The sequence below is a fragment of the Megalops cyprinoides genome, chromosome 3, assembly GCF_013368585.1.
Source record: "Megalops cyprinoides isolate fMegCyp1 chromosome 3, fMegCyp1.pri, whole genome shotgun sequence".
Classification (NCBI taxonomy): Eukaryota; Metazoa; Chordata; class Actinopteri; order Elopiformes; family Megalopidae; genus Megalops; species Megalops cyprinoides.
The window spans coordinates 459,003-473,986 of record NC_050585.1 but is presented as its reverse complement, the minus strand read 5'-3'; the positions used below and the strand labels follow the sequence as shown (position 1 = coordinate 473,986).

At 37.5% G+C, this 14,984-nt stretch overlaps 1 protein-coding gene across 1 annotated transcript; it reads left to right on the top strand.

Annotated features, from left to right (window-relative positions):
- Positions 1–3,752: 3,752 nt before the first annotated feature.
- taf13 (TATA-box binding protein associated factor 13) lies at positions 3,753–14,690 on the top strand. The gene is made up of 4 exons (XM_036524875.1): positions 3,753–3,919; positions 9,321–9,399; positions 12,594–12,691; positions 13,789–14,690. The coding sequence occupies exons 1-4, from the start codon at positions 3,893–3,895 to the stop codon at positions 13,957–13,959; spliced, it is 375 nt and encodes a 124-aa protein (XP_036380768.1). The 5' UTR covers positions 3,753–3,892; the 3' UTR covers positions 13,960–14,690.
- Positions 14,691–14,984: the final 294 nt, after the last annotated feature.

Genomic DNA, 14,984 nt, shown 5'->3' with positions numbered 1-14,984 from the left:
ACAAAGTCAGTTGTTATCAAGTACTTTCCTTTCTGCCGGCGTGTAAACACGCATGTCAAACTCTTCAACGCTGTCTCCTCTCCCCCAGCCCAGTGACACAGTCCTGATGATAATTGCCAACCCTCGGGGCAGCTGGGAAGCGTAGTCCTTGATCCACCTTCTTGCCTCTGTTACTCTGTATAAAAAGGATCTTCCCTCCAATCGCTTCAGGTTTTCAATTATTTACGTACACCAGTCCGCCATTTTATATTGCCAGACATGGAGTTCCTGCCTCATTACCAAAGGCAAAAGTAATTATCCCCCCCCCCCCATATCGCACGTAATACAGCACACAATTCACATACAACATACAATATGAACGAAAAAAGAAACACGTTTGTACAAACGTACAAACATTTTACAAACACGTTGACATACACTCTATACAATATTTTCTGCCTTATTTTCTTGACAATAAATATTGTCTGTTGTTCAGTGTAGGTGTGGGAAATGACACTAATTTTTGTCCAAACCAAAGGTGCTCCTTCTATTGGAGGAGGGGGCACAGTTTTTTTGTTTGGGGCATGTGTAGCATGGTTTATATTATGGGAGTAACACTGATGTTTCTTGGCTGAAGAGAAGATCTGGAGGGTGCACTTCAGTATCAGACACCATGTTGTGGACTGTTAGGTGTGCAGCAGCTATTGTTGTCAGTTGAGGCACCAGAGGACCAAGGCCTCCCAGACTAAACTCTCGGTCGCACCATCTGCGTGAACTACGTGGTTGTCATGTTTTGCTGGTGACTGCACCTGAATCAGTGGACACCTCTGTGTTGGATAGGATCAGTCTGCTCTGGTTTAGACCTTACCTGGACTTGACTAGGGGTGTAGCCCAGCAGTATGCCTAGCAGTAACCGTGTCTCCTTTAAAAGTGAAATGGTGTTGAATAAGTACAGTTGGTAAAGCAGTTACAGGTGTTAGTAACATCTCTTTACAAATATAGGAAACTGACTTTTATTCTACTGTTCTATGGCACTGACTGTAGGCTAATAATGGTGAAAATGCATGAAGATGAAGTTTAAATTGAGCGTAGACTCCAATGTTTAACATCACCTAATGAATGCCTCTTGAGTGGACTCTTAAACTAGTCACACCTCGGGAACAATGGATTGAACAAAGACAAAATAATATAATCAATTCTGATTGAGTACTGTTTTTTCTTATATACTATAGCCTACCACAAACATTCTTATGCCATTCGTTTTGAAAGTAATGTAAACTGACACTAGGAAAGAGAATGTTGTACTTAATATTGTCTTTTTTTTTTTTTTTTTTGCTAACTGGCCATTATTTTACAGTATATATGTTACAGGTCCCAGTAGCCAGGACCACAATAACAAATTTAAGTGATTCCTGTAAAACAGGTGAAAGAAACAGAGATGGCACAGGCTGCTGTTCTGTTGCTTATCCAAGTTTGATCTGTTTATTCATTTACAATAAATAACAATAAATAATATATGTATATTAGTTTGCAATAAATAACATTTGTCACTATGCTGATAAATGTCATTGCACTTGTATTCTTTTTATCTCTTAAAATACATACATATAGTAATTTCTCAAAATTACATTCATATCTTCACAAAATAACATTGTATAGAAAATAGCAATAATAGCAAAATATTTCTCACCTCCACATAAGCGATGCAAGGCCACCATGGCCGCCAATAGTCATAGTTCATCGCCATAAAACACTTAAACTATCACAAGCTACATATACAAGAAAACAATGACTATTAATCAAAACCATTACTATACTTTCCTAACATATAAACCATCAGTGTGCTTTGGAATGAAACCATTTACAGTGTCTAAAACTTATTTTATACTCATTACACTTGACAAAATAACTGTTTCTGTGAACCTGTGTGTCTTATCTTATTTATACTCATTAAACTTGTCAAAATAATCATTTTCTTAAAACTAGTGTGTTGTTACTTATTTATACTCATTAAGCTTGGTGAAATAACCGTCTAAAAGCAGAGTGTGGGAGCCCAAAACACTATGCTAACAGTTAACTACGTAAATCAATAGGACACCACTAATCTAATTAGCTATGAGAAGCTAAACATTACTGTAGTTTGCCGCCACAGCTAGTTCACGAGACGGTAGTTAAGTGTTTACACTGTCTCAGCTACCCGCCTCAGTCAATGACAAACTTTCTATTTTCGCTTTTATTCTTAAATGGTCAAAATAACAATGTAATCAGTTACCAAACAGACATCAGGAGAAAGTTGGAACTCAAGAAGATTGGAAGTTTATCCATTAATAACCTGTAAAAGAGGTGAAAGAAACAGAGATGGCACAGGTTGCTGTTGCGTTGCTTATCCAAGTTTGATCTGAGGGGAGAGCCGAGGACCGTCCTCATAGAAACCTGGACGCAACTGCCCATGCGGTGCCAATCATTAAGGTTCCCACTAGACGCTGCGCTGTTCCATAATAATAAACTTAGCATTTATTTAATACAAATAATATAACCAATGTGGTCACCCAATTTCTTGGGTGCACCACATATATAAAGTACGATACAATGTCATGAGCTATAGGCCTATTCATTATTGTTCTATATTAGAATCTTTTGCTTTGTAACACTTGTCTTGAAAGGCTCAACAATGATTTGAACTTTCCATCACTAGATAGAGGGACACTAAAGTAAACTGCACGAAAGCCAAGAACACTACAAATGATGCGTTCTGATTTTCTTTCTGTTGACAACTGACGCTTTATGACAGGAGGTGATTCAGAGTCAGAGCCTTAAAATCCAGTAAACACAATCTAGTAAACCTTTTGTCAATCCGTCTGGGTAAAAGTGATTGAATAAATATGAATTATTCATTAATAAGCAAATATAAGAAAATGTACGGTTCACTTCTAATTGAAATGCACTTGAGTCATTCAGTCAAATGTTATCACTGTTTTATGACTGTGAGAAAAGCGTTAATTCACATAGTAATATTCAACTGACTGTATGGTTGAATGGACCTCTTGCAAAATTCATAAAAGTGATCTGCGCATGCGAGATCCTGGGATTTCACTCCAAACATGAAGGGTAATATAAGCTTGTACATGGGAGCATCTGAAGGCAAATGAAATTTTTTGTGAACTGAGCCCTCGATAAAGTGAATCAGCGCCATTTTGATTAGAATGGACAGACAGGCGGGACCGAGCCGTAAGAAGAGCGTAAGAACAAAAAAATTTAACTTCATAAGACAAAGTTTTCAGTTCAAGCTCACTTGTTTTGGTTTGAAGGGGTCCTCCTGAGTATATTGAACCATGGTATTAATACAATATCTTTTTTAAAACAACCAAATATATATGCCATAGCCTACATAGCCTAATGTAGGGGTACAGTGGTGCCAATGTGGCCAAATGGACTGCAGTAAATGCCCAACAACACTTTAAGACCGAGCTTTCAGTTCTCACTTCTTTGTTTTGACGATAGGGGACCTCTTGTTTAATACACTTTTTTGCTTCTATCTAATATGTAGGCTGTATGCCATAGGCTATATGTTGTAGATGCATATGTGTGCCCCATCAGCCACATAAATTTTTATAAAAGCTCTAAATGTTTCGATTTTTACTTATATAGTTTCGTAGCGGGGAAAACGTATGTTTGAAGGATTTATTATCATATTTCACGTTTACATGAGCACTTTTATTTTGGCGCAAAAAAACGGGACCCGGAAGTACTTATTGTTGCTGGTTGACGCTGGTTGAATCGATGCTGGTATCTACCTGAGACTGAACCATTACGATGCAGTTCTTTGTCGGAAGGTTAATTTAGTCGAAAATTAGTCCGTTTGGTTCCTTTAACGAACGTTAATATAGTCAAAAATTGCGGCGTTGGATCCAGAATGGCTGAAGAGGAGGATGATACTGGGGTAAGCGTCTAACAGTGGATAGATAAGTTTTGTTAATTTCTAGTTGTGAGGTCTAGTTTCATTTATCTAGCTGTTTGGCTAACAGGCAAGTTAGATACAGTTGTATGCTATAACGTAATTTAGATAGATAAGTATCTATCTAAATTACGGTTCCAGTTTCTAGCTGGAAGAAACATTATGTTAGTATCCTGTGGACCTCAGTTCGTGACTGTTACTGACTTTGCAGCCCAGCTCTCTATGACTGGGCGCTCAGCTAATGGGATACATAAACACATAGCTCTTCGTTAAATAGTGTTGAATTTAAGAATGATGGTAGCTAGTTAGCTAGGTCGTGCTATGCTGTTCATTACTTCTAGCAAACATGCGCCTGTTTGTACGAGGTGTAAAGTACATAGAGAGTACACCGTCTAATTGTGGTTTAGAGTTGTGTAAAACGGTCGCGTTATCGTCAAGGGAAAGTCGTTGCATACCACTGCTGTCGACATTGTCATCAAAGAGTTAACTCGGGAGCAGCGTTACGGCAACCACAATAGGGAGTGTTCTCAAAATGTTCTTATTTAGATGTGACATATCTGTTTTAAAGAACATATATTTAGAACGTTATATATGGTTTATTGGGAGACGATCACTATTATGTCCTCTATGTAAAGGATAATCTTAATACTCAGGAAATACCAGGAATGGAGTCCCTTGGTGTTAGTGAAGACTTATGGATTAAGATATTGGGGGAAAATCAAAAAGGCCTGAATGTTGGAGTATGCTATAGGCCACCAGCCTCAGATAGCAATGTCAGTAGTATTCTCTTTGATAACATTAAACTAGCATGTCAGGAGGGTGAGACAATAGTAATGGGGGACTTCAATTACCCTTCAATTAATTGGGAAGCTGTGTCAGGTCAAGGTAAATGTGAGGAAGAGTTTTTGGATGTTGTAAATGACTGTTTTTTGATACAGTCTGTTACTCAACCCACGAGAGAGAACACAATCCTAGATCTGGTTCTGTGTAATAATCCTGATAGAATCGGCAGTATTGAGGTAGGGGAACCACTCAGTACAAGTGACCATAGTTCAATTACATTTGAAGTTTTTTGGCAAGTCAAGTCTGCATTCTCCAATGCTAGAGTATTCAACTTTAGGCAAGCTGACTTTATTAAGATGCGTGATTATACAAGGAATATAAACTGGGTACCTCTTCTAGGTGGTAAAACTGTCAAAGAAATGTGGTGCATATTTAAAACGATTATTCTGGATGTACAGCGTAAATTCATTCCGCAAGTGAGAAAAGGAAAACTGAACAAGAAGCATCCACAGTGGATGAATAAGTCACTGCGGAACAGTTTAATACAAAAAAGGAAATTATTTAGAAAATACAAGTTGGAGAGCTCAGATAGAAATAAGATTGAATACAGTAATATGCGAGCTCAAGTTAAGAAAAAAATAAGGGAAGCCAAAAGATGTTATGAAAGACAAATTGCACTAGATGCAAAGAGCAACTCTAAACGTTTTTTTCAATATTATGGTCAAAAAAGGATAGTTAAGGATGAAATAAGAGGTATAAAAAATAAGGATGGGGTTATGGTTTACGATAACAAAGCTATTGCTGATACACTAAACAGTTACTTTGTGGAGAGTTTCACTAATGAAGTGTTTTTGCATATGCCTTCAGGTGCAGTCAGTTCTCAGAGACTTTGGAGGAAATTGATTTAAATGATGCAGAAGTACTAGATAAACTTCAAAAACTTAAAACAAATAAGGCAGCAGGCCCTGATGGAATATATCCAAGAGTTCTCAGAGAACTAGCAGAGGTGGTTTACAAGCCTCTGACAGTTATTTTTAAGCAATCCCTTAAAACTGGAGAAATACCAGATGACTGGAAACATGGCAGTGTAGTACCTATCTACAAGAAAGGAGACCGGACTGAACCAGGAAATTATAGGCCTGTCAGCTTAACTTGTATCGCATGCAAAATACTGGAATCCATCATTAGGGATAATTTGCAATTATCCCTGGAACGAAATGGTGTTCTAAATGATAGCCAACACGGTTTTCGCAGAGGGAGGTCATGCTTAACAAACCTCCTGGACTTCTTTGAGGAAGCTACAGCATGTCTGGACTCAAACCAGGCTTATGATATTATCTATTTGGACTTTCAAAAGGCATTTGACAAAGTTCCGCACGAGAGACTCATATTGAAAATGACATCTGCGGGAATTACAGGAGCCATCACCGGGTGGGTTCGAAGTTGGCTGTCTAATAGAAAGCAGACTGTAACTGTGGGAGGAATTGTATCGGAGCAGGGTCCTGTACGAAGTGGAGTCCCGCAGGGATCGGTGTTGGGGCCTTTGCTATTTCTTATATACATAAATGATCTTGATGCAGAGGTTAGAAGTAAAATAGTAAAATTTGCAGATGACACAAAACTAGGGGGTCTAGCCAACAGTATAGAATCAACTAAAATAATACAGGAAGACCTAAACAGCATCCAAAAGTGGGCAGATACCTGGCAGATGACTTTCAATTTAGATAAATGTAAAATCTTGCATGTAGGAAATAAGAACCTTAAACAAGACTACTTCATGGGTGGAAAAAAACTAGAATGTGCTCAATTTGAAAAGGACTTGGGAGTAATGGTTGACCCAAGCTTAACAGGATCTAGGCAGTGTGCTGTAGCAGTAAAAAAGGCCAACAGGATGCTGGGATATATAGCCAAAAGTATTGAGTATAAATCTAAAGAGGTTATATTGAAATTATACAATGCCTTAGTCAGACCGCACCTGGAATACTGTGTGCAGTTCTGGGCACCGCACTATAAAAAAGATACTGAAGCTTTAGAAAAGGTTCAAAGAAGGGCAACTAAATTAGTTCCTGGCATGAAATATAAATGCTATGAGGGAAGACTCAAGTCACTTAACCTATTTAGATTAAGTGAGAGGAGGCTTAGGGGTGATTTAATTGAGGTATTTAAATTTATAAAAGGAATCAATAAGGTTAACTATAATAGATTCTTTAGGGTGAGTTCAGTCTGTAAAACAAGAGGACATAAATGGAAACTAGTTAAGAGTAAGTTCCGCACTGATGTAAGGAAATATTATTTTACACAAAGAGTTATCAATACATGGAATAGGTTGCCAGGTCATGTAGTTGAGGCAGAGACCCTTGCTGTGTTCAAGTCTAGACTTGATGCAGTTTTGGATACTCTTTAATTAAGAAATGGCGAGCTTAGTTGGGCCGAATGGCCTGTTCTCGTCATCATATGTTCTAATGTTCTAATTATCGGTCTATTGCACATACACGTTGGGCTATAGAGAGAAAGCAGAGCACGTATTGATGAAAGGGGGTTCAGTGTTCTCAGGAGGACCCTTTCGAAACGAGTCTGAACTGAAAGCTTTGGCTCATGAAATGCTGCAGGTTTAAACACAGTCTGGATCAAGTAATAGACCTCAAGTAGTTAGTCTAATTCTGCTTGGACACCGGAAATCGTTACTCTGTTATCAACCAAGGCGCCCTTTTTAACTTCGTTTGATTCCTGCTTGGTTTGATTTAGCCTTCCTTTGCTGTGTTTCCCCGCCAACACAAAAGGGCAGAATGTGTACACTTTCTAACACTATTCTTCAACATTTTTACAAACATTAAATTTCAGTAAAACAATAAAGTCTGGATTGGGTAGTGATAATTGTCCCATCAGTCACACTTGCAGTCTGCTGTTAACCCAAGGTATTTATAAAAGTCAACTGTACTGACCACCCCATCAATAAAAATTACGATTGACCACATCTTTCTTCTCCCTATTTTTCCCTCCTACTCTGTTATGAGCCTGTTTGGTTTTGAAGACATTAAGCAAATTATTAAAAGATAAAATAATGCCTTTATGTTCAGCTTCAATGACTAGTAGCATCATCAGAGAATTTATGAGAATGGCTTAGCACTTTGTTGTGTCTGAAATTGGCAGTATGTAGTGTGAACAAAGGTTTAGACAGGACTGTACCTTGTCGAGCCGTTTTATTTTTAAGGACTACTCCAGATGTTAATTGAATTTTAAGTTTTACAAATTGTGGTCAGTAAGATAAGATAAGGCTTTATTGATCCTGAAGGAAATTATTGTGCCAGAGATCACATTACAGTATTAAGAAACAATGGAGATTGCAAGCATGCAATAAATAAAATAAAAACAAGAGGATAAAAAGAATATATAGACAAGTAAGAATAACACAGTAAATGCAGAATGAAATAGTTCATGAATAAATGAAATAGTTCATGAGTTATATAATAGTCAGTGGAACTGCCTGCATGACAGATACCTTGTGTGCTAATACGTGGGATTGTGTTATATTAAATACGCATGAAAACCAAAGAAGATTATCCTACCAAAGCTGTCAGCTTTATCAAGGTGTTTTAAACTCTGTGTAGTAGTTCCCCATCTATTCCAATACTGTAAGCAAACTAAAGAAGCTCTTAACTAAAATTAACTGGGAAATTACCCACTCAATCCTTTTCATCACTTGCAGTGTTTGAGCAACAGGTCTTTGATCATTCAGCCTTCTTAAGAAAAGGATCTATACACAAGGTTTTCAATGTAGTTAGTGTGTCAGAAAGGAAGGTGAAGCTACAAACAACTGCTAGAGAAGCACGGACATATCACATCTGAAGTGTACTTTCTCAACAGTGGTACATTACATTAGATAACATAGATTTACATAGAGACCATACCTTTTAGGTTACCACATTTGAAACAGTGGGACACATAAAGGCCATAATGTATTCAGATGCTAAGATGCAAAAACACAGGACCAAGTTACATGAAAGAATGCAGGAAACAACGAGTCACTGCTTTGGAATAGTTTGTTTTTTCCCTGTTTGTGTGAGGTTATGTCACCCATTATACAATCATTTTTGCGGGAAAAATTTTTGCTCTGAGTTTTTATGTTGAAAGTGTGGAGAGATGTCACATGACTCAGGATGTTTGTTGATCTGCTTAGTGATCAAATTAGGTAACACAAAATGAAAGATGCTAGCTAGGAAACAAGCAGGAGCAATGAATGGGAATTTCCATCAGTAGACTGTGATGGTGACATCAACCTTTCTGAGGGCATGTTTTCTTCACTGCAGCCTGGCTGAACACACTCTTTTACATTTACATTTATTTAGCAGATGCTTTTATCCAAAGCGATGTACAAAAGTGATTTTAATTGATGTATACAGTGTATGTCAATGATTCTGGGTTCATGTGGGCACTGTAATACATGAGAACAGTGCTTTGACCCCTAATAATTCATGTTGCAGATTCAGTTTCATTTTGCAAATACAACAATGGTGTCCATTACTGCTGGTAGGCTGATTAGTTACAATAGTATATTTTCCTGAAAACACATTATGTGATGACTTCTATACAATCTCTTACTCAGTTTGAAGAAGATGTTGAAGATGGTGGAAATGGAGTGGATGGGGGCCATGGAAAAAGAAAGAGGCTTTTCTCCAAAGAACGTGAGTCCCATAAAATGGCTAAATGCATTAGAAGAGAAGCCAAAAATAAATTGGTCAGATGTAAATTGTGTTAGCCACCATAAAGAGGTAAAATACTCTTCAGAGATTTTTTTCTTTGATTGATAGAAGAGAAGTGTCTTTCGTTTTCACACTTAAAGTGCAATTCAAACACAGCTGCAACATAATAAACAATAAACATTGTGAAAAGTACAGTGTATACCTAGTAACTTTACGTGTTCAGTGAAATTAGCCTATAACTTTAGGCTAACTATTTAGCTAAGCATGTTAGTCATACAGACGTTTCAAGAGCCAAAACATAGATTCCACGTAGAAAGTGCCTAGATTTATCTTATAAACACACCAAATGCATCTCATTGTTTTTGAACCACAATTGTTTGCTTGGGTTGAGGTTTGGATTTAAATTAGGATTTTGGCCAAAATGTCCTGACATTGACATCTCCTGGTCATTACTCCCTCACTCTCTCTTTACAAAGGCTCCAGGACCTTAAAATGCAGAAGTTAATTTGCCCACTAATAATGAACACTACCATGCAAGATTTACCTTTGTACATCAAATGTAATGCTGATTCACATGTCAAAAAAATCTCAATTTTATTTTCATCTGACCATAAGACGTGCTTCAAGTTGTCATTCAGATATAGTTTCTCAGACCTCCAGAGATCAAGGACCGTTACCTACAGTCCTGCCTATGAAGAGGTAGACCTTTGGTAGCAAAATGTGCAAAATGAGCAAAATGTGTTCATGCATAGTTACTCTTGACAAACACATAAAATTAAAACACCCAGCATTTGGAAGTTGTTTTGAAGAAGTAATGGAAGAGCAAAGTCTGTGTTACTAAGGCCTGCACGATATGAGGAAAATCTGCAATGTGCGATAGCATTGTTCAATATTGCGATGACTTGCGATGCTTTAATAGGTACACTACTAACATAGACCCCAAACATTGAATAGCCTATGCTGTGTGTTCATTGCGTGTAGCTGCCCTCTGCAAACTACTGCCTACTTCATGGTTAATATAAGAAATAAAGTGCTACAAATAAAGTGGCCAATAGATGGCGGTATTGCGACATGTTCAAATAATAAATCTTAACTCAAATGCCCGAAGGGCAGATCAGGGGCAAATCAAGAACACATCTGGGCATTTTAAGCATTCTTGGTCACTTGCGTTCTTTGGTATTGGAACCGTACTCCGGCCGTGAAAGAGTAAGTCAAACGAGTTCACGAGAACACAAGAACTGACAAAAAATGCTGATTGATAAACAGCCCATAGCTCATGGAAGGCCAAAACAAAGGCAGGCCAAATTGGGGGGCTGTGTGATAGGTCAAATGTTCTCATGCTGAGTGTGAATGTATGGCGCATGTAAATAAAATGATTTTTCTTACTCATCGCATTTCGGACAGTCTTTTGCGATGTGTTTATCGCGCATGTTCATATCGCGATGATGATGAAAATACGATTTATCGGTCAGCACTAGTGCTGTAAAAATTTGCCAAAAAAGACATTCGAATATTCCCTCTAAGAAAACGCAACAATTCGGACCATTCGAATATCTTGTGCTATTGCCACACATCACGAAAACAAACAAAATAGATGCTTAATTAAATTACTGCAGTAGAACGGGACAAAGATTTTAGAGCACTGTGCTTTTGGACTATCGGTCTAAGTGAGCTCAGATGCTGTGATTGAACAACAGTATTTTCTCACCATGAAACAGGAAATAATCAACCCATTCCTGGCCTGCAGAGCACATAGCTTTATTCACTAAACAAGCATTCTTGAAACAAAATTAAAGTCCACAATTCCGTGAAATGTGACAACATATCCATAGGCTAGCTAATGCAATTCGCTTAAGTGCTATTACAAACGGAAAAGACTGATAGTCCTTCTTATATTCTTGTGCTTTAAGTTAAGAATGCTATTTGAAAAACTGTGGCAAAAAAAAAAACTTTAAATAACTTAGCCGCCCACCAACCAACATCCAAAGTACCTCCAAATAGGGCTTTTAAGGTTGCCTGGTGTGCAAATCTCTCTTTCCACCATGACGCTCACGTGCGCTGTGTATCGACTCTTGTGTCCATCATGCAGTGCAGCAGTGGTTTACGCCCACGTGAGAACTCGCTACACAGCAGCAATATTTTTTTTCCTAAATAATATTTATTTATACAAACGAATATTAATTTTAACATTCGAATATTTGTTTCTTTCAACAATTCAAATTTATATTCGCATTTAGAATATTCTTTGACAGCTGTAGTCAGCACTAGTCTTACTATGCTACAGGAGATCAGAAGACCATAGCTGACTACATTTATTAACTATTGCTCACAGCCGTTAACATTCATTTCTTTGATACAGATGATTTGAAAGCTGTCTAGTAACTATGCAAAGAATTCTGAAATCAGCAATTAAAATATATTAAAATTATAGAAATGGATTTTTAGGGTTTCTGTGATATAGGTAGATGCAGTCTGTCAATGTCATTTGTTACCTACTTCAAAAAAGAACTTAAAATAAATTGTAACTTTGAAAACACAGGCAAGGTTAAGAGTACCTAACTGGAAAGTTGAAAATGTTAAGTTAACTTGAAAATGTTTTATTTTTGTTTATAGTTTGTGCTTTTTGATGCATTTGTGTTGTATTTTGTTTTTTCAGTTTGTCCTGTGTGGGTTTGGTATAAGGAAGTGAGAGAGTTCTGACTGTGATGGGCTTTTGGAGGACAGGGCAACTACCCTCCATCTTTGTTACTCAGTTTGTGGGGATATAGTATGTAATTACTTTGTGTTGAGTTTTAAAGACTATAGTGCAAAGTGGAGAAGTGGAATTGTATCTCCTGTACGTGCAAACTGTGTTCACACAGACCAGTGAAAAAAGGTAAAGTCTTAGGACGTGTGCGTATCACACTGTATCAACACCAGTGCAGGCACCTAAGGAGGTATCATTACTGTTTCTGTGTTCCTTTTCAGCCACATCATTGTCTGAAAGTGGGGCTCTACCAGACAATTTCCCTGTCAGAAAACTTGAAAAATAGGAAGTACAAATATCAACATTTTATTCAGAAGGATCTATATTTGAATACCTATTGTCTTTTTACTAAACCCATAAACCCAAGTGTAACATTTTTTTGTTTTTTGTTCTAATTTGATCATTAATTTCTTTTACTTCCCCATAACAGTTCGATGCATGATGTATGGATTTGGTGATGACCAAAATCCATACACTGAATCTGTGGATATATTGGAGGACCTTGTGATAGAATTTATCACAGAAATGGTAAGACTTCAACCTGTATTTCTACAAGTTCATCCTACCTAAAAGAATGTATTTGCCGGCTGAAATGCATGGAATATGCCACTGGATCCAACACATACGCTGAAGTGTAGTGGTTTGCCACATTCAGAGGCACTAGACAGTAGTGGGGTGCCTCTTGTGTATCCAGTTGGCAACATGTTACTTCTGACTAGTACAGGTACACTATTTGTCACCTGTATCCACAGTGTAAAGCAAGACATTTTTGTGGCAACTTAATTTTGCTTAGTTGGGTAAAGACAGAAGGTGTCTTAAAGGTGTCTAACCTCTGAAAAGCTAATGAATGATAAACATTAATGTATAAATTACTAGAACTACTTTTTAAACTAAATACTCCCGCATGATGAACTGATTTTTGGGTTATCTTTGCTTCTTTGGGTGATGTAAGTTGAAATTGATTGTTTACTATTTCTTTAACCAGACTTTAGTAGCTGCCATGCATTTGAGCTTATCGCCACTTCACTGACAGCTGTTGAACCCAAGTAGGAGCACAGGAAATCCTCTGAGATACACGCACACTTACCATGACTATTTAATGTAATAAGGGCCAACCAGATTCCCAGGGTGTCGAGGGCACACCTACGAGTTCTTTTCCCAGTGGAACAAAGGCAATTTTTGGGGTCTTGTTGCCAAATGACATGACAAGTTTTTAACCCGGGGTTAAGCCTTTCCTAGAAACAAATACCTTTTCCATCTGAGTTTCTTGGGAGACCTGTAAAATAGATTTTGACCCTTACAAATGAATATATGTTGGTCTCAAGGGGCAAATGTCACCAGTCACTAGAGCCGTTTCTTGTAAATTGGTCATTTTACATTATCATGAGGAAGAACAGTTTCTTTTGTATTTCAGAGTGAACTAAATTGAGAGATAAAAAGTGAAAAAAGAGGGATATTTAATACATGTATATACATTCATATATTTGATGCATACTTAATATGTAACAGGCATAATAACCTTAGCCACGCTAGATATGTTCAGTGTCAATCAGGTTAATAGTTGAATGTTGTAAATGGCAGGATTAATAAGGAGTCTGATTCAGAATTTCATTTTCAATTCGCAGACACACAAAGCTATGTCAATTGGAAGGCAAGGTCGTGTCCAAGTGGAAGACATTGTTTTTCTTATCAGAAAAGATCCCAGGAAGTTTGCCAGAGTTAAGGATCTCCTAACAATGAATGAAGAACTGAAGAGAGCACGCAAAGCATTTGATGAAGCTAATTACGGGTCTTAGTTTTTAACATTGACCTGAGATTCTCAGCTTTTCTCACCACTTATGTTTTTTGTTATTGTTATTTACATTTTATGACAAATAAATTTGTTCATTACTTCATTTTTTTTGAATGGACGTTATTACTCCTATATTATTATGTTATATGGGGCAGACTGAACCAAGCATCCACATGAAAAAATAAAAGGGGCATCTAGTTTCTGGAGCATATTTCAGATTTTAGAATTTGATTTATCCTTACTCTGAAGAGAAAATAATGGAAATGCTAACATAATCAGTGAGGTGGACGGGATGACTTGGTGGTCTCGGGTAGGTCATGACTGGGGATCATCCATCTGGAGGAAAAAAAGGAGTGCAGTGATGGCCAGTACTTTGCAGTAGGTATATCAGCAGGTGGCAGCACTGCAGAAGCATTCTGAAGCTCCAGCAGGAGGTGGAGCAGACAGGGGATGGAGAGAAGACAGAACAGAAATGTACAGTTGCAGTCAAAAGTTTGGACACACCTGATTAAGATAATGGGAAACGAGCATTCAAAGGCATTTGATCTGACATTGTTGAGGCAGCCTCTGTTCTCAAGATTTTCAGTACAATTTCACAATCTCCACCCATGTCATATTTCATTCATTATCGCTCCCCTGCTATGTAGTAATGTCCTCCATGTTGGATACCTTGGCAAGTCATTCTTGAATAGCAGGGAATTTGTAGCCATGCGGAGAGCAGCAGTTGTCTTGAAATATTTTGATGTTGAGGACAACAATTTATTGTTGAGTCCTATGAGATCTCCTAGAGTGCTTCCATCTTGCTTGGAGATCCCATGTGACTCCAAGCACAACATATTATTAAAAACATTTCTCAATAAACTTGTTTAAATAAAGATAATTCAACCAATGTCCAAAGTGAAAACTGGTTAAAAAAAACATACTTGATGCTAAATCAGACAAACAAAATATGTGATGAAATCACCATGTACTCACCATGTACTGTTAATGGCCAACATAGAAATAATGTTGGTTCAAGTATTTTTGTTT